The 19,998-nt window shown below is 37.9% G+C and overlaps 1 protein-coding gene across 6 annotated transcripts in view; it reads left to right on the top strand.

Moving 5' to 3' along the window:
* The window catches only part of NBEAL1 (neurobeachin like 1), a 132,841-nt gene that overhangs the window by 89,209 nt on the left and 23,634 nt on the right, over positions 1-19,998 (top strand). For all 6 annotated transcript variants that reach the window (XR_012646386.1, XM_075001046.1, XM_075001048.1 and 3 more), the window contains 17 exons: positions 216-344; positions 855-1,160; positions 1,270-1,419; positions 3,189-3,346; positions 5,809-5,933; positions 8,258-8,384; positions 10,002-10,150; positions 10,735-10,868; positions 11,722-11,823; positions 12,502-12,597; positions 12,688-12,812; positions 13,912-14,052; positions 14,151-14,281; positions 15,748-15,857; positions 17,746-17,863; positions 18,563-18,660; positions 19,822-19,938. Coding sequence is in view for 5 of the 6 variants with exons in the window: in XM_075001046.1 (XP_074857147.1) it covers positions 216-344; positions 855-1,160; positions 1,270-1,419; positions 3,189-3,346; positions 5,809-5,933; positions 8,258-8,384; positions 10,002-10,150; positions 10,735-10,868; positions 11,722-11,823; positions 12,502-12,597; positions 12,688-12,812; positions 13,912-14,052; positions 14,151-14,281; positions 15,748-15,857; positions 17,746-17,863; positions 18,563-18,660; positions 19,822-19,938 (2,316 nt within the window). In the remaining variant the exon portion in view is untranslated. The remainder of the gene's footprint in view (positions 1-215; positions 345-854; positions 1,161-1,269; positions 1,420-3,188; positions 3,347-5,808; positions 5,934-8,257; positions 8,385-10,001; positions 10,151-10,734; positions 10,869-11,721; positions 11,824-12,501; positions 12,598-12,687; positions 12,813-13,911; positions 14,053-14,150; positions 14,282-15,747; positions 15,858-17,745; positions 17,864-18,562; positions 18,661-19,821; positions 19,939-19,998) is intronic.

Genomic DNA, 19,998 nt, shown 5'->3' with positions numbered 1-19,998 from the left:
CTTGTGTTCAGCACCTTTTTAGGAAGATGGCATAGCCCAAGTCAGTTGACCTGGGCTTGGGGTGCTTGCTTGCCTGGGCTTTGTAAACGTGCCCTTATAGACCTTAACAGACTTTCAAAATAATTATTCAGTTACTTTATTTGTAATTATACTAGTGTCTGAGCACTTTGTATTTTGTTTTTTTTCTTCATACAAATGTCTCACTTTTACAATAGCTTTTAGAAGAGCTGGTGACACTCATTGACAGCTTGGCAGTCTGGTCCTCCACAGGCCCAGAATGGATCAAACTCTACCAAGTGCAGGTCCAGTTGCTCCTTGGATTCATTGGCCAAGATAACTTACAGGTTTGTTGTCTATTAATGCATCTAATACTGTATGTAAGGTGCTGGTAATGTACATAATTATAAATCTCGCAGTAGCTCTTGGAACTCACTTCACTTCTGTGAGCTTGCTAATGTCGTAATCTGCAAACTTGTTATAAATGAGAGGCTTCAGCTGCTGCCACAACACTCAGGCCTGTTATGTGTTCCTCACCTCTTGAAAGCAGGTGGATTTCTAATTCATTAAGTTAGACTGTAAGCTCTTTGAAGCAAGAACCATCTCTTATGGGTATGCTTCTTTGTGCGGTACATACCACATTGGGACTCTGTTCCAGCCAGGGGCATTTGGGCAGTACCATGACACAGGTAAATGAATAGCAGCTAAGTATATTGAAATCCTATATTTTGTCTGACTTACTGTAAGTTTCATAGTATTTGGCAGACAGCAGTAGGAGATGCACAAAATCCCGTGGTGAAAAGTAGCATGAGTTCATTAGCCTTACAAGGGTTTGTTTTGTTTTTTCCGTGTTTTAGGTTTGTGCTATGGCAGCAGCCAAGCTCAACACCCTTCTTCAGACCAAAGTAATTGAAAGCCAAGCTGAGGCATGCTACCTCTTGGGGAAGCTGGAAAGCATCCTGAGTAGATCAATCAAGGAGAAGACAGAAACATACGCATTCTTGATTCCCCTTGTCCGAACGCTGGTATCCAAAGTTTACCATCTTCTCTTCATGAACCTTCACCTACCCTCTTTGCCTCTCACCAATGGCAGCCCCTCATTCTTTGAGGACTTCCGGGAGTATTGCGGCTCAGATGAATGGCAGATTTATATTGATAAATATGTGAGTAATGGCTTCTTCTAGGGTTTTTCCTCTATTTTTCTTCCACTAGGGAGGAGGGAGTCTGTTCAGCTATTATCTTGATTTTTTTTTAATATTTCTTGTACATCAGATTATTCCATATATGAAACAGTACGAAGTCAATACATTCAGTGACGGCCATGAGCGTATGGCACTTTATTGGAAAGATTGTTATGAGGCGTTAATGGTGAATATGCATATGCGAGACAGAGAACAAGGAGAAAGCAAACTCAAATTTCAGGTAAAGTCTTCAGCTTTTCTAGAAAGAGTTTGTACTTTTTCAAGAGCATGGGGAGAGTCAACTGTCAGCTGATGGAGGAAATTAGTTTGATGCTTATCTGACTCCTGTGATTCATGGAGGAAAAACATTGCCAGTCATCATGGATTTTGGAAGATCCCAACCTTAATCATCAACAGACCACCATTTTGTATGCAGTGTGCACAAAATTATTTTATTGAGACTTTGAGGGCCAATTCCATGTTCATGTGGGTGTCCATTGTAGTTACTATGCAATGTAGCATAAGTAAACACTTGTTTTAGACTCGGTTCTCCAGCATTGCAGATCAATTGATGACCACTTTCCCCTAATGTAAATAAATGCTGTTTGTCTGTTCTCCAGCACTTAACCTTTTGATATTTCATTCCTTTTAAATGGTGATTTTTTTCAAATTTATTTTGACTTCAGTTTATTTAAAATGATTTCCAGCCTTAGTCAAATCTTGTGAACCATTAAGATGATATGCACTGGTAAAGTGCAGTCAAATACAGTGACCCTGATTTTTGTCTGGTAGATCTTGTTTTATTTAGAAATAGGATGAGAATTTCTTCTCATTTGTTGGCTTGGATCTGGTCTTTGAGGGCCAGTTCCATGTTCCTCTGGGTTTCTACGGCAATTACAATGTAGCGAAAGTAAACACTGGTGTTAGCTCTTTTGTTTTCCAGAAAAGCAGATCACACTGGTCAGTGCCTTAGCATGACATCCATCACATGCCATACTCTATCTTCAGTAGAAATTTCACTGTAGAGTGAAGCTAACTTGTTGAGCTTAGAGTAAGTGATAAGTGAGTGGAGCAGAAGGATCGGACCTATTGTTTCCTGTCTGTGTCTGAACCACTGAACTGTAGAATCATTTCATTCTCTCTCTCTTTGGCCCATTGACTGTTCCATTATCGAGTACTACTTAAATAGTCACTCTTGTACCATTTATTCCAAGTGGACCAGATTCAAGAAGAGAAACAGTCCCATATCAGAATATTCCATAATTCGGTGGTTACAGTGTGCTCTTGTGACATGGAAGACCCCTGTTCAAACTTTTTTTGCTACCTCTGCCTGAACAGGAAATTGAATTTGAATCTCTTAGATTCCAATTTAGTGCACTCAGCTGTGAACTCCTGCCATTTAGTGGGGAGTGAGGCAGGTTGCTAACTCATTCTCACAAAAAAACCCTTGTGACTCCATGTGGCTGGTTCCTATTCATGGATTGCTAAACACAACTAGTCATCTCTCTTCAGGCTGGGCTTAAATGTGTATCTCCAAGAGAAGATTAGGACTCAGCATCAATCCCACTTATCAGTGTCTTCCTTTAGGTAGCATAGGTGCCCCCAGCCTAATTACAGGCTTTGTTCATCAAGCTGTAAGGCACTTCTCTCTCCCCATTCATTGGAGTGGGAGCCTAGCTGCCTAATATTGGCTTTGTAGAATTTAGTGTTGTTCATGTGATTTTTTTTTTGTGGGCACTTAAAATTTAGGCATTGTGATGTTCAGCATTGTAATAGCTAATTTTTTTTTGGATCCAGACCTACATGCTTACGTGTTTCCTGCCCTGATTTAGCCTGGTTGTGGACTATTCAACATGTACTGCTGAAGTCAGCAAAATTTTTGCAGTTATCTTTAATATTTCCTATTTAACTGGAGCAGGTTTTATCTTCTGCATGAGGTGAAATGGCTTTTACAAAAACCAAGGTTCTCACAGGAAACGTCATCAGATTTACTTACAATCTTGCTTTCAGGAGTGTTTTGTGGAGCCATTTAACCGAAAGGGGCGCCAGGAGAACTTGCGTTATAACAGCATGCTAAAACAACTTAATAGTCAACAGACTGCTACACTGAGGCAATGGAGAGCAACCAAACTTTATCTGACTTGTGAACAAGGCCCATGGGCTGAAAGGTAACATTGAAATACTTTGCTCCAATGTTATCTTACATCTAATAGAAAGCTGTCCAATCTGTTTTCCATTTCATATCATTGCAGTTACAGAAAGCTGTTAAAATATTCTGGTAACCATCCTTGGTATAGATGATTACCACTGAATGATTTCTTTTTAATGCGTATCTGCATTTAACTATCAGAATACCAGTGCTAATATTCAATATATATCACAGCTAGATTTCACTGAAAAGAAACATAAAAATTAGGCCTATCGAGCTTTTAAGATTTAATCACAATCATGCAATTAATCACATTGTTAAACAGTAATAGACTACCATTTAATTACTATTTTGGCTGTTTTCTACATTTTCAAATGTATTGATTTTTATTTACAACACAGAATACCAAGTGTACAGCTCATTTTATATTTTCATTTACAAGTATTTTCACTGTAAAAACAAAATAGTGTGTTTTAGTTCACCAGACACAAGTACAGGTTGAACCAGTACTGGTGCTGGACAAGAGAATTTGCTTGACCACAGGACATCCGTATTGTCTAGCACATTACCAACATTTCCACTGCTTACTGGGCTCTTAGAAGACATTTAGAGGTAAATTACAGCTACGTAACAGTACAGAACACTGAGAGCCAAGAGTAATGTCTGGAAACTTTATGGGATCATAGGAAACTTAGCCCACTCCATGATAAGTGGCCATCTAGTTAACCTAAAATTGTGCTGGATTACAGGTGTTGCCGGGCAAGAGAGGTCCAGATTAGAGAGATTCAACCTGCGGTGTAGTTCAAGCTCTCTATCGTGAAAGTTGAATTCCTAAATGTACAATTATTATGTACAAAAATAACTGCATTCAAAAATAAATGTAAAACTAGCATGTACAAGTCCACTCAGTCCTATTTTGTGTTCAGCCAGTTGCTCAGACAAACAGGTTTGTTCACATTTGCAGGTATAATGGTGCCGCCTCCTTGTTTGCAGTGTCATCTGAATGTGAGAATAGGTCATCTCATGGCACTGTTATAGATGTTTCTGCTCAATAAAAATTCAAAGCTATGTAGTTTGATGCATGTTCATTGTTGTCATTTGTGTTAAATGGCACCAGCAGAAGGGTGACTTTCTTTTTCTGATGGGATTCTGTAGTTTGTGCATTGGAGTCTAATAGCATGTGCCAAGTTGTCATCGAACTGTAACATTAAATATATGGCAGAATGTGTGTAAAACAGAGCCAGAGATGCACAGTTGTACCCCAAGAAGTTTGGTCGTAAATTTAATTGACACTTTTTTAATAAGTATCAGCATGGAAGCATGTTCTTTGGAATGGTGGCTGAAGCACTGAGGAACGTACAAATGCGTAGCATATCTGGCACATAAATACCTTGGAATGCCCACTATAAAAGTCGCAAGTGAATGCCGATTCTCACTTTCTGGTGACATTTGTAAATAAGTGGGTAGTATGAGCTCTGACAAATATAAACAAACTTGATAGTCTTATGCTATGTCTACACAACAGCGATCTGTTGACAGAAGTTGCAGAAGTTTGTCAACAGACAAAAGAGGTTTTGTCAACCAAACTCTCTATGTAGATGTAGCTGCAGTGATTGGCTGAACAAAAAGTAGGACTGAGTGGACTTTATAGAGACTAAAAGTTTTATGTATTGTTTGGGTGCAGTTATGTAAAATAAAAAAAAAAAACTACGTTTGTAGGTGACACTCATGATGAAGAGATTGCACTACAGTAGTTGCGTGAGGTGAATTGAAAAATACTATTTCTTTTTACGAGTGCAAACATTTGTAATAAAAAATAAGTGATCAGTTTATGCTTTGTAATTGAAATAAATGTCTTTGAAAATGTAGAAAAGCATTCAAAATACTTGTTAAAAATAAAATATCGACTGAAATTTACCATTGCAGTTAAAACTGATGAATCACAATTATTTTTGAGTTAATTGCATGAATTAATGGCGATTAATCAGTAGCTCTAGCAAAAATTGGGAAGGGAATATAGAACTTACATGTGAGAAACTTAATATACTAAAGACCAGTGATTGTGTTTTAGATGTAATGAGTGAGATATAATAGATATTTAACACGATGCTGGTCTTCTGTAATACACAGGCTAACACCTGGATTAAGACAAAGTTGAACATGATTGATGACTTCTGCTACCTGAATTTTCTCATCAATTTCATTTAGACTAGATATTTTTTACTTCCAGTCTAGAGCTGTTAAGTAATTTTGCTGTGAACTGTGAAACAACTGCTGTATTTCAGTGGAGGATGTGCATAACACAAGTGCATTTGGCTGACATGTTAGTTAGTGTACACCATATCTTACATTTGTTATATATTACTTTTAAGGGGTGGGGTTTTTTTACATTTTACATTGATTCTAAATATAGACTGACAAACAACTCATTCTCTCTAAGTATTTTCTTGCCTATCTTATAAATATATTTGCTGTCTCTAGGAAACAGAGTCCCATTCGTTGGAAACTTTCAAGTGTGGAAAACTATTCACGTATGAGATTAAAATTAGTGCAGAATTACAATTTCAATTCCCATCAGGAGGCCAGTGACCTGAGAGACAATTTAGGTAAGATCCAAATTCACTATTATTTTTTCCCACTAATAATTTAAGTAATCGACTATTTATATTGCTGATTGCTTACTAACCTTGTACAAATTTCACTGTATTTTATAGTGATTTTAAAATCCTTTAAAGTTTTTCTTCTCTAAACAGTACCACATATCCTTATAATGGCGGGGGGGAAATATCATATGATAAGTAAAGGATATATGGTTGATATGAATAAATTTTTTTTCAAAATCCCGTTTTAATTGAATACTGTCAACTTGCTTAGATCAAAAACAAACTCTTCCTTCACAGTGACTGTCTACAGTACCGTGATCTGTCGATGGAAGTTACTGTCAGAAGATATTTGCTGACAAAACTTCTGTTGACAGGCCGTGGCCACACATTAAAGTGGATCTCTGCTGATCCGCTTTGTCAACAGACAGCAGCCAGATTGCCCAGCCACACACTCAACAGAATGGCCAAACGGAAGCGCAGCAGACAGGGCTTCCTGGTGACCCAGAAGCCCTGTCTGTTGACGAAGGGACTCCCAGAGTGTCCACATGGCTTTTTGGTCGACAGATTCAGTCGAGAGAGGCCTTCTGCTCATGGGGGAGAGGCAGAAGACTGTCTTCAAAAGTGCCAAGTTCTGTCAACGTAACACATTTTATTGTGGACACTCGGTGGGTTCTGTTGACAAAACCCTCTAGTGTAGGTGTATCCAATAAATCCCATTAGCATTTCTAGAGGATGCGTTGTCTGCATATTGGTATGGCCAGGAATTATGGGTGTTTTTTAAAAAACAAAAGGCTCCCTCCCCTGAAAATATCCTCTTTTTTTAATATGAACCAATATAGTCTTTCAGGGAACTTTGTATTTCTTTAAGCAAGGTAAATGTTGAGGCCAAAATAGGTGAAATTATACTTTAAACGTGAATCAAGTCTGTATGGCATCATGAAGGATTTTAGATGCAATCAGGTATTTAGCCACAGTTACAGTGTTGCTGTATTTTTTTAAAATATTTGGAGTATTTTAAATTATTCTGTGTTCCCCAGAACAGGGTTTGTTGTTGTTGTTTTTTGTTTTTCCTCTGAGATAGCAAATGATCCCTTCTCCAGTGGTTGTCTACACAGCGATGTCTGGACAGATTAACCCAAATTAACGGATTCGAAGTACAATTATTTAAACTACATTAGACTCAGATAAGGTGGCTGAATGTCTTAGATGATGGACTACAAATTCATTGTCCTCCGCACACCTGGGTTCAAATCCTATCCTCATTCACTGTTTATAGCCTTGCTCCCATTGAGCTTTCTTCAGTTCTGTGACACCCCCATTCTGACTTAGGATGGAGGAAACCCAAGCCGCTGGGAGCTGACTGGCTAAGCAGCAGTTCTTTCAAAAAGGAACTGGGGATTACAGTGGATGAGAAGCTGGATATGAGCCAACAGTGTGCCCTTGTAGCCAAGAAGGATGAGAGCATACTGGGGTCCATTAATAGGAGCATTGCCAGCAGATCTAAGGAAGTGATTATCCCTCTTTATTCAGCACTGGTAAGGTTGCGTCTGGAGTTTTGCATCCAGTTCCAGGTATTCCATTACAGAAAGGATGGGAGTACACTGGAGAAAGTCCAGCAGATGATGGGAAAAAAATGACTAGGGGGCTGGAGCACATGACTTAGGAGGAAGGGTTGAGGGATTTATTTGGTCTTATTTAGATATGGAAGAGAAGAGTGTGGGAGTGGAGGGGTTTCATATCAGCCTTCAACTACTTGAAGGAGGGTTCCAAAGAAGATGGAGAAAAGCTGTTCTCAGTGGTGACAGATGACAGAATATGGAGCAGTAGTCGCAAGTTGTGGTGGAGGAGAGCTAAGCTGGATATTAGGAAAACTCTATTTCACTAGGAGAGTGGTGAAGCTCTGGAATGGATTACCTTAGGAGGTGGTAGAATCTCCTTCCCTAGAGATCTTTAAGTGTTGGCTTGACAAAACTCTGGCTGGGATAATTTAGTTGGGATTGGTCTTGCTTTGAGTGGGTGGCTGGACTTGATGGCCTCCTGAGGTCTTTTCCAACCCTATGATTCTTGTGTGTGAACCTTCATTCAGAGTTAACATGGTCAGGGTGCTTGAATTCTGGAAAAGAACATTCACATAGGGATTTAAGTGGTTTAAGCAATCCACTTCAGATCTTCATCTTTAGTGCGTTTGGATTAATTGTCCTGCATGTCCCTCTGTAGGCATGCCCTAGGATACTATTCAACTCCAGTAATTTTAGCCAACAGCCACAGTTTAGCTCTCCTATAGTACTGTGGTTTTGTATGAGCTGAAAATATCTTTATTTCACAAGGGATGCACCAAACACAGCTGTCTAGTGAGTCACTGCTCCTGGAGGTTGTGAAGCAGGTGAAAGTTAATGACATGGAGGATGATATACTTGAACTCCCAGAAGAGGACACGACTGCTAGTGCAAGCAAGTATGTATAGTAGTTTGAGAACCCTGAAATTCATCTTTCCTCTAGGGATAAGGGGTGGGAAGTAACTACTGGACTGAGTTAAAGTCCCTCATTATTTTCTCTGTTCTGACTAAGGATTTGTCTACTCCGGGATGCTTAGAGAAATAATACCCAATTAATTAAAGGTGTGATTTTTTTTTTTTTTTTTTTTTAGGTTGGACTAGTTTATTCTATAGGAGGTTAATACAGTTTAAGGTGGCCTGTAGTTTAATCCATACTAAATTCTCTCCCTTAGTTAAGATGGATTAATTTTCCTGAGTATTCTCATGTGGACAAGTCCTGAACCAGTTAATCCAGCATTTCTAATACTTTACAGTATGCAGGAAAGCTTCCATTGGATTTGTAATAATATAATCTCAGTTTAGAAATGGGCAGCCTTTCATAGTTGGCTCAGGTTGTAGGATGGGGACAAGAAGTAGCATGGCATCTGCTCTACCAATGGTAGCTCTTCCTTGCTATTGTTACTATTGGATACAGGCAGGCTGTCCAACAAGCAGGGGACTGGATAGTGATACACCACTCATAAAATACAGCACCAAGTAGAAACAGACCTTCATTACCTTCCTTGATAAAATGAGATATAACTGTAGGTGGGTAGTGGGCAGATCAGTGATTTTTCTTGAAACCCTGGCCTTGGGCTCAGTTAAGTCCATCTTCATGGCTACATTAACATGCAGCAGCCAGCGATGATTCCCAAGGGGCCATCAACAAATTAAGCATTGCTAGAGCACAGCAGAAGTCAGTCCTGCCCCTTATTCTCTCTCCCTGCCATGTCTGTGGTGACAAGAGGCAGGAAAAATGGTGTAGGAGCTTCGCAAAGACCCCATCTACATATGGGGATCACCCAGTTAGGGGAATGCAGCTGGTCTCTGCCTCTTTGTGCCATCTGAGTGACTCAAAAGAAGTGGAACAGATAGTTGTGCCCCAATAACTGCAGATGCAAAATTGCACAGTTATCTGTATCCATAAAGAAGAAACCTTGTTAAGAGATGTCTGTAGCAGTTGTCTGAATATTTATTTATATGAATAATTACATTCTACTTTATATTTTATCTTTCACGTTACAAAACTATATGTATTTGAAAATTAACAACCTTCTATTATAAACTTTTCGGTAACTTCTGTTTTGAAATATTGACACATTAGGTTGTTTCTTGGAACTCAGGGCACTGGACAATTACCCACAGTCAATTCTTTCATATTTGGAGCTTCTGTGTTTGGGTTATTTTTAGTATACTGACCTGTTTATCACCCAGAGAGATGAAGGCTGGCATTATGCCTTATATTGTAACAGCAGCAGATCCATCCTGTAAAATCTAATTATACAAAAGAAGTGGCTGGTATAGAAATGTTTAAAAGATGTGCTGTGAAATGAACTGAGGTTTAAGGTGTGAATGCTCCAGAAAAATTGAGTCTATTAATGAAAGTGAAATTGTGCGATGTTTTGTGTTACGTGCTCTTAAGGCAATTCATATTTGGTTCTTTTCTAAATTGTGCTTTTAGTTTATATCTGGTTGAACTGTTCCATTGAGAAAAAACACATGGCATGGTATAGTAATGATGATGGTGATGTTGTAGGGATGAAAAGGAGGAGCAGGGACAGAAGGAAAAACTGGTACTGTCTGAAGAATGTGAACTCATTACAATAATTGATGTAATATCTGGCAGACTGGAGGTCACTACCCAGCACATATGCTTCTATGATGGCAGCATTGAAAAAGAGGAAGGTGAGCATCACATAGCTCTACTTCCTCATGGTTCAGCATCTTGTTCTTTCACATTAGACTTGAGCTTTTATTTTATTTTTTTTTTTTAGGCGAAAAAGTCAGTGTGGTTGATATCTAGAAACCTGTATCTTCACGAATTAATAGTTGTACATAATGTTCATTCACCCAACAAATTTACGTGGTTCCTTTTTGTGCACAAGTTCTGTAAATGTAGCCTGTCCAGTGATCCATTTTGCCAGTGTAGTCTTAAATATTTTTCCCTCTCTCTTGAGGTAGCATTGTTTGCTAATTGTATGATGAGGAACAAAATCTCTGTATAATTTATATGGGTAAATGGCTGCTCCTTATGATTTCTGCTGTGCTGTTCACTAATTATGTTAACTATGTGGACTTGGTCACCTGTGCAAATTGAAAAGAAAAGTAGTTTGTAAGTATTGATCAGTTATATGTGTTAGATATGTTTTTTGGGGTGGAAGCTAATGTATGTAATTGAACTGTGATACGTGAAACTGATCTGGAGAAAATGAAGAGAACTGTTTCACCAAAAGAGACTGGATCAGTAACTGAAGTTGTTCTGTTCACAGGAGTAGGTTTTGATTTCAAATGGCCCCTTTCTCAAATTCGAGAGATTCACTTGCGCCGATACAACTTGAGGCGGTCAGCCTTGGAGATCTTCCTCATTGATCAGACCAACTATTTCCTTAACTTCAATAAGGAGGTATGTCAAAGTTGCCTGATGAATTCTCAGCTCAAGTGTCAAATTCTAGTTTAGTGGGCACAGCTAACGTGATTTTTGGCAGCTTCTGCAGGATGACTGTGGTAGGTCTAAATGCGTACTAGATTGAGCTGCTCAGAGAAATTAGACTGGTTCTTTTTATGATGTTGAAAACACCAGTCTTGTTTTGAGTAAAATTGAAATAGACAAAAGAAAAACAAAACTCTTTTCACATATGCAACTACTATTTAATGTCTGCCTAATGAGTAATTATATAATGGGGAATCTGGTTCTTTGTATAACACATCTAAAACTTTGTACCAGTGAATTACAAAGCAGTGGAGAATTACTGTTCTTCTCCAGTATGGAGGGGAAAATTATTTAAACTTTCCTCTTCTGATGGTTTGAAAATGCTGTGCTCATCCTTTCTTGGATAATTTTAATGAACCCTTGGGGACAGAATGAAAATGTATAGTTGAAAAGGGGTGTGTTGGATATTAATGAATTGGTAAATATTCTGAATAGCTGTTACATCGTGGATATTTAAAGTATAATTCATTGGAATAGCTAGTGTAGAAAGACTAATATAATTTAACATGAGAACACAGACATTTTTCTATGATGTTTGTATGGGGATTATGTTTAATTCTGCAGGATTGTGTTTCTGCAACAGAAGAATTTCAGTTAATCCAAAGTAATACACATTTTTAGCTTCTGCAGCTGAAAAAATATCTTTTTGGCAGCAAGATGGCAGCATAGTTCAACAATGACAATTTTTTTCTTAAATAGTTTAATCTGTAGAGCAGTTGCTTATGATTTTATTAGTTGCATTTTCTAGCGTAAATTATTTTTGCAGGTGAGAAACAAAGTGTACAGTCGAATCTTGTCGCTCTGTTCTCCAAATATTTATGGGACGAGATCTCCACAGGAACTATTTAAAGCTTCAGGTCTGATGCAGGTAAGAGGATTTCAGCTGTGATGGTTTAGGGTGTTTCAGTGTTTCTCAACGAACTGCTTGATAATAGGTTAGAATATTTTACAAAGCTTTTGAACATATATAGCAAATACAAACCTTTCATCTGACTTCAAAACTTCTGCGCATGCAGTTGTGTGTGTGAGCAGAATTGTTGCATTTATATCAATTTGCAGATCTATATTTGTCTGCAGAAGTTAGAGGTACAGCAAAAGTTAAGACATTTTAAAAGATTTTACTAGTGTCAGCACTTAAGGCTTGGGTGAAAATTTCTCTGGCTCTGGCCACAAATTATTTGCTTTTCTATCTTATGGGTGCTTTCAACAAAACCATGGTTCTTTGCTTCAGGTACTATATTATTGGCTTGAAGACACAGCTGAAGAAGTAATTTCAAACTAGGGTATGAAATAGAAATTTGCAATTCTTATTGTTATCCCCTCACTTAAGAGAGATATCTCCCGGTAGCTAAGTACTGATAAAATGCACAGTATCAGTGTTGAATGGTAACAGAGAGAAAGCCGTGCTAGTCTATATGCTATCAAAACAAAAAAGCAGTGAAGGAGCACTTTATGCAAGGATGGTGTTGTCAGGATCTTTTCCAATGTTTTGTAATTTCCTCAGGAAGTTTTCAATTTCATTGTTGTATTTTCTTCTCTCCTCCAGAGATGGGTGAGCAGAGAAATATCAAACTTTGACTATCTCATTCAATTGAACACCATGGCGGGACGAACTTACAATGACCTTGCTCAGTATCCTGTGGTAAATATTTTTGTGAATTGTGACTGGATGAATGTGCTTATTTTGTGGAAAGATTAATTTAATATATGAATTTTGAACTGTGATTTCTAGTTTCCCTGGGTCTTGCGAGACTATACATCAGAAGAGTTGGACCTGAATAACCCTGCTGTCTTTAGAGATCTATCCAAACCGATTGGGGTGGTAAATGAAAAGAACGCCATAGCAGTGCAAGAAAAGTAAGTATTGCAATTCACAATCATGTTTCTTTCTCCATGTATTTTAGCTTTCGGGTGGGAGGTTTTTGGACAAACAATAATCCATTATGAGAATTCCATAGCTATTTGCAATTGTGATATTGTTATGCAGTTAGCCTGCTTGTTAGCAAAGAGACACATTAGCCGTATAGTTTGGAACTATTATTCAGCAGTGCTGTTATATTAACAGCAGCATATGCAACATAAAAGAATCAAGTTTTATTACCTCTAGATGGAAGCAGTAAGAAATCTTTTTGGGTTAGTTTGTTTCTCAAGGTTGGAGAGAGGAAATGAAGGGTTACAGTGGAATATTGGGGTATCTATCTGAAGTTGCCTGGTTCCAGATGATGGGAAAAAGGGCCTGCTATATGTGTTTTTGGGTGTAGCTATCCCTGGTGCAGCCAAACTGGTAGATTTGACTGGAAGGATAGAGTACTCTATTTTTGGGTCTGTTCTTCTTCATCATATTCTGAACCCAGATTTTGTCCTTGAAGTAAGTTGTTTATTTCCCTGATAGCTTTGTGGTAGATAGGAATGGCAGCTACTGCCACCCATATGTGAGCACAGTAAATTGTAAGTTTTGCTGGAGCGGGGCATGAACACTTTGACTTGTCTTGGTTGCTAGGCAGCACTTGTCAAGCTTTTTCCCAAACAAGGTTTCTCCTGGGACACAGGCACGGAGGGTTAATTGTGAATTGTCCATATCAGTATCTGATGTCCATGGTAGCAGTCAGTGCTGGTTCCTAGGTGCTGAATTTGTTTCTATAGCTTTTCCTGACAGCCTCATGGCATTCAGGATTACATCTGCTATTGGCTGCATTAGCAGGTGGGAACCTGATGGCTGTGTCTTTTGGGACTTGAAATGGGAAAGTCTTAAATGCATCTCTTCTTTCTGCAATCAAAGACACTCAATGTATTTTTATATATAGTTTTTAACAAAACTTTCATAGGCCACTTAAGTAGTAAAAACAGTAATGCATCTGTGTTACATATTCTCTGTGCACTATAAATACATTTTCTGCATATCAGAGGTAACATGCCATAGTTATGATTTTAAAGATTTTGATATCTCTTTTTTTAGATATGAGAATTTTGAGGATCCTCTTGGGACTATTGACAAGTTTCACTATGGTACTCACTATTCAAATGCTGCTGGTGTCATGCATTATCTCATTCGAGTAGAGCCTTTTACCACACTACATATCCAGCTTCAGAGTGGCAGGTAAATTGTGAATGAATAGTAATCTCTCCTCCCTCAGCTTCAGTGATGGCTTTTTAATGGGAGCTCTCAAAACGTAACTTGAGCTTTTCAATTTACAGATTTGACTGTGCCGATCGGCAGTTCCATTCCATTCCTGCAACGTGGCAAGCCCTTATGGATAACCCAAATGATGTGAAGGAGCTTATTCCAGAGTTCTTCTATTTCCCTGAGTTCTTGGAGAATCAAAATAGTAAGCAGACTTTTCAGAATGTATTGACTGAGAACATGCATCCTTTTTTCTCGCAGACAGCATTGTTATAACCCGTTAAAGAATACTGAAGAAAACTATTCTTTGCTATGTTATGTTTAAAAGAAGCACATGGGATCTTTTTCAGGGGGCTAAGGTACTGTACCATATTAATTAAACAATATAGGCAGAGCAGCGCGCATGTGCGCGCACACACAGAGAGGGAGAGAGAGAGCTCATGTTATAATTACCAGTCTGTTGCCCACCTGGGCCTACTGGCTAGATAGATCAGGAATTGGGGAGTTGAGCCAAGTTCTTTTTGTCAAGACTTGTGCTCCCTGTTATAGCAGGACAGAACCCAAAGACTAAAACAAGACACCCCATTCTTCATAGGGTTTTTCCCTCATACAAGTCCATGTGTGTCACTTACTCAAACAGCCCAACAGTTCCCAGCATTTCCAGTAATACTTTTGAGTGCAACCTCATCTGGGTATTGCCTTGCATGCTGATGGCCCAAAGGTGTTGGTTTCCTGGGAAAGTCCTTATCAAGTCTTCTCCAACTTTGTTGTCTGGAAAAGTCCTTATCCATTCCTCAAAGTGGTGCTTGCTTCCAACTTTGAGGTAGGCAATCTGCCTTGTTTTGGTTTGCCCTGAATCCTCAGCTCCACCTTTGATCCTCTGTGTATTGAAGGTCCTTTTTATGTCCATTCTCTTTCTCTCATTCACACATACAGGCACATATTTACATAATTGCAGCATGGCAAGAACAATGAATGTGTATCGAAACAGAGAACGTATATCAAAGCTTGTTACAATTTAACATATTAGAGTGAACAGAGTAATAAAGAATGTATGTTACCTAGCAGAAAGTCTAAACAGAGTCTATAATAGTATAACAAAAAATCTAAAAAACCTGAGTCTACATTATCTATTATAAGTCTACATCTAGATTTAACATGTTGTGAAAATATATTATGATCATACTATTTTTAGCCATTTAGTGAGATGCTAGTTATGCTAAGCCACTATTTAACTTTGTAGTTTAAAATTCTTGCCCAGAGTTCTGTAATGGTTAAGCATCTTGGTTTAATCTAAAAGAACAACAAACCTATTTTCTTGAAAGCTGACTGTTCTAAATTACAATAATTGCAGTTAACTTGCATTAACTATTTTGTTAAACTTACCTCTTAGGGAAGAGGAAGGCTAACCTGGCACATGAGATCTTTTAAATAGATAGGCCTACAGAATCTAGAATTGTAGGTGGTGTTTTCAAATGTGAGCTTGTTTAATTTTCCCTGCATGTTGACATGAGACACTATTCTTTTTGTCTTTTTACATGTCATTCATTAGATCGACTTCTTCAGCTTCTTAATAGCTGATTTTTGTGATCAAGGTACTTGAAATGTATTGTCTGTATTGAAAAGTATTGATACCTTTTGAAACCAAATTATCTCAATTATATTCCCTAGAGTTTAACTTGGGTCAGCTACAAATTTCCAAAGAGGTAGTGAATGATGTTGTTCTCCCAAAATGGGCCAAGTCACCTGAAGATTTCATTTGTAAACACAGGAAAGCACTGGTAAGACCTTAATCTTTGGATGAAATTACAAGACAGAAAAACTGTACATGGTTAGGATTAAAAAAAAAAAATCCTAGCAGGTGTACTAGTGTGTTGTAAAATGGAATTGATATAATTGTCAATAATACAGAAGAGACATACATGTTTAATAAATATTTCTATTCCGTACTTGGGAATCAGTCAGAAGATTTATATGATGAGATCCTCCAGAGTACGTCCTGGGACTTGGGGACCTCTGTACCCCTTAACTCTCTCCACCTGGGGCTCTCTCTCATAATGCGTTGCTAGTGACCCAGAAGCAACCCCTCACATTGCTGTTAACAGTCTGCATAGCCACATGTGGCTCCTAACGCCTCATCAGATTGCGTGAATGCTCCCAGAGCTGCTCATGAGTAAGGCACCAGCCAAATCTCTCTTCTCCACACCCCAGTTCCTCAGGATTATACCATCTCATTTATTAATCGGTTCACTACATCATCAGTGGAAAGTGGACATACATCACCTTTTGTAAATCATGTTATACACTTCATATAAACTCATTGGCAAAGGAAATTTTTAAAAAGTTTATTACAGAGGTAGAATTTGAGTGACTCCAAGTGTTAGGCAAAAAATCAGAGTTTGGTTGGTGGACCTCTGTAAGGTGTTTTTTTGACTTGGTACTGCATGATAAGGATATAACTATAAGGATACAAACATGATAACTATAAGGATACAAAATGAACACCGCACACTTAAAGTGTATTTTAGATTAGCTAATTAATTGATAGGTGTCTGTATGTAAATAGGGAAACATTATGAAGAGGGTGTGTTTTTGGTGGGGTCTCTTAGAGATTAGTTTTGGGCCATATACTCTTTAACATTTTTATTAATGATCTGGAAGAAAATGTAATCATTATTGAAAGTTTTCAGAGGATGCAAATATTCAGGGAGTGGTAAATAATAGAGGGCAATGATGTACCTTGCTTGGTAAAGTGGGACTAACCAAACTGCCCCTTTTAATATGGCCAAATGTCAGCTCATACATCTAGGAAGAGATTATATGCCATACTAACAGAATGTGGGGGACAGAAGTGATTCTGAAATGGATTTGGGGGTGGTGGTGGATAATCAGTTGAAGATGAACTCCCAATGCAATGCAGTGGCCAAAAGGCAGTCCTTGGCAGCAATATGGAATAGATGTCAGGAGATTACATCACCTCACCTCACCTCACCTCTCTGTGTGGAACTTGTGTGGCTACTGCTGGATTATTGTGTCCACTACTGATGCCCCAGTTCAAAAAGAATACAGATGAACTGGATAGGGCTCAGAGAAGAGCCTGCAAGAGTGATAAACAGTTTGAAAAACTTGCCTTACAGTTTAAAACTCAAGAAGCACAGTCTCTGTAGTTTTAACAATGAAAAGGCTAAGGGAATACTTGATTTTACAGCCTGTTGGTACCTCTGCATGCAACAGAAATGTTGACAGTAAAAAGGGCTCTTCAGTCTTGCAGACCAAGTTATACAGGAACCAATAGTTAGAAGCTGAAGCTTGGCAAATTCAGAACTGAAATAAGGTGCAGATTTTTAACAATGAAGGCAACAGAATAATTTATGCAGAGATTGTGGTGGATTCTCGATGACTGGAGGTTTAAAGATGAAAGCTGGATGATTTTCCAAGATGTGCTGTAGTTCAAACAATTAATAAAGTCCTTAGCTGTAATACTGTCTGATTATTAAATAATACCTCTCCTTTGTGTTTAATGCACATGCGTACTCTTACACATCTGTTCACCTGCTGTGGGGATAAATGCATTGTAGGCAGTGTAACTGTGTGTGTGTGTGAGAGATACGTAAGAGGGAGAGTACTTCAATTGGTACTTCAATTGGTGGTATTAATTCTTTCTCTTAGGAGTCTGATTACGTCTCTGCTCATCTCCATGAATGGATAGATCTGATTTTTGGCTACAAACAGAGAGGGCCAGCTGCAGTTGAGGCACTCAATGTGTTCTATTACTGTACTTATGAAGGTACAGAAGTGTGCTTTCTTCTAGTCACTGTCGTCATATTCATGGGGTTTGAGAAATATTCAGCTTTTTCATTGTGAATGCAATACGATGGCATATGGTGAAAGGACAGAATTGTAGATAAAATTAAGTTTTCACAATTGTATCCGAATTCTAGAATATTTCCTGTTCAGATGAAGAAATGTGAATTTTTAATTTAATAACCTCTAGGGTTTTTCTGTAGGAACTGCTCTTAATTACTTATGTTTAATAAACGGGGTTTTTGAAGATTCCTTTGAAAACACATTGGAAAACTTACTGAAATTTATGTTCTAGGGTCTAGTCATAGTAATTCACTATAGAACATATTTTAGAAGATAAACTTAGAATTAAGTCTTTAATAAAAAAAAAAAAGTTACTTTTTGCATGTATTAAGTGAAGAAAAATTATCTTAACTAAAGCCAGATGCTGCAGCCAGAACACATACTAATTTTTTGTTTTGATACTAGTTTCTGTATGAGAAGGTCTGCAGAATGGAACTTTAGAAGACGTTATTTATGTAAAATAAACAGAGAGGCTGATAATATTTTAGAGGAGAGGGTGGTAATAGTTTTGCAGTAGTTCGTTTTCCTACATGTATTTCTTATCTCTTTCTCTAGTGAATTATCTGTAGACAATGCCGCTTTGTTTTACTGCTCTCTGCTACTCTGGTTATGATTCCAGGAGCTGTGGATTTAGATGCCTTAACAGATGAGAAAGAAAGGAAAGCTTTAGAAGGGATGATTAACAATTTTGGACAAACACCCTGTCAGCTGCTGAAGGTAAATCTCTTTGGAGCAATAAATGTACAAGTTCCATATCAATCAGTTTTGGGGAGTTCTATACTTGAGTGGCAGGGGCTTGTGGAAGGACTATGCAACCATTATGGAGGCCATTGTTCCTGAAAGAGTCTGTACCAGGTATTGTGACAGGTAAAGGTTTGGAAAGCTCATCTTCTACAGTGGTATCTTAACTAAAGAAGGTGTGGTATAAAATTTTCAAAAAAGCCTAATTCCCATTTTCAATGGTGACTAGACACTTAGGAGCTTAAGTCCCATTGACTTTCAATTAGATTAAAGTATCCAAGTATCTAAATCACTTTTGAAAATGGGAAGTAGGGTCAAGTCAGTTGGGGCCTTTTGAAAATTTAATCTTTATTTCCTTTTCTAATATCTAAAATAGATGTGGAAACAACTTTCTTAATTTTGCTGCTTACTATTTTTAAGCTCTAAGTATCACTCAGAGCAAAGCCTCTTCAGATGACTTGACTTGCCATCTGGTCATTTTGTTTTAAATCAGATTATTCATGTCAGTTGCTTGCTTCTGTATGTCTTTAATTATTATATAGTACCAGGCATTTTGCTAAATATGCTGCTCTAAGACAGGAGTTAGTTTTCTCAGCATAAGTCCGGTTCTTCACTTGTATTCCTTTCTTCCGTGTTTCAATTCCAGATTTCTCTAATGTCAGTCTCTAAGGCTGTCTAAATTATAAATAGCTTTAACATTCTAGAGGTCTGATGTATAATAATTCCTTAATACTAGCTTCCAGTGAGAGGAAAAATAAATATTGTGACTTGTAATTAAATCTAAATGTTCCCTTTTCTGTATGAATGGTAAATATTTCTTTCTCAAATAATAAAATCAGCTTTAAGAAAAAGCCATCGAATGAATTTAACAAAATGTTTTGTTCTCTCTGTTGCATATAGAGTAAATCTTCCAAATTCTATATCAACCACAGTTTCCTTTGTATAGAATCATGGTCTAGAAACAGTAACTCCAGAGGAATCCCTTCATTTGCATTTAATATATTTACCTAGATACACAGTATCTTGACTCTGAATACCTTATGACTTGGACAATTCAATGAAAGATTGTTTCCTGCTATGCCAATATTGTGTATAAATTTGATTTTAAAAAAAATCCCGTTCAATATTGTCTTCTAGGAGCCTCATCCTGTGAGATTATCTGCAGAGGAAGTACTGCAAAGACAGACCAAAAGTGACAGCTCAACCCTGAATCTGTTCCAGCATCTCCCTGAACTTAAGTCATTCTTCATAGAGGTATCCACTGACACAAATTGCACTGCAAGTGTTTTAAGCTTAATATGAAACCTGCAAGAG

This window comes from Carettochelys insculpta, chromosome 8, assembly GCF_033958435.1.
Source record: "Carettochelys insculpta isolate YL-2023 chromosome 8, ASM3395843v1, whole genome shotgun sequence".
Lineage (NCBI taxonomy): Eukaryota > Metazoa > Chordata > Testudines > Carettochelyidae > Carettochelys > Carettochelys insculpta.
This window is presented reverse-complemented; position numbering and strand designations above follow the sequence as displayed.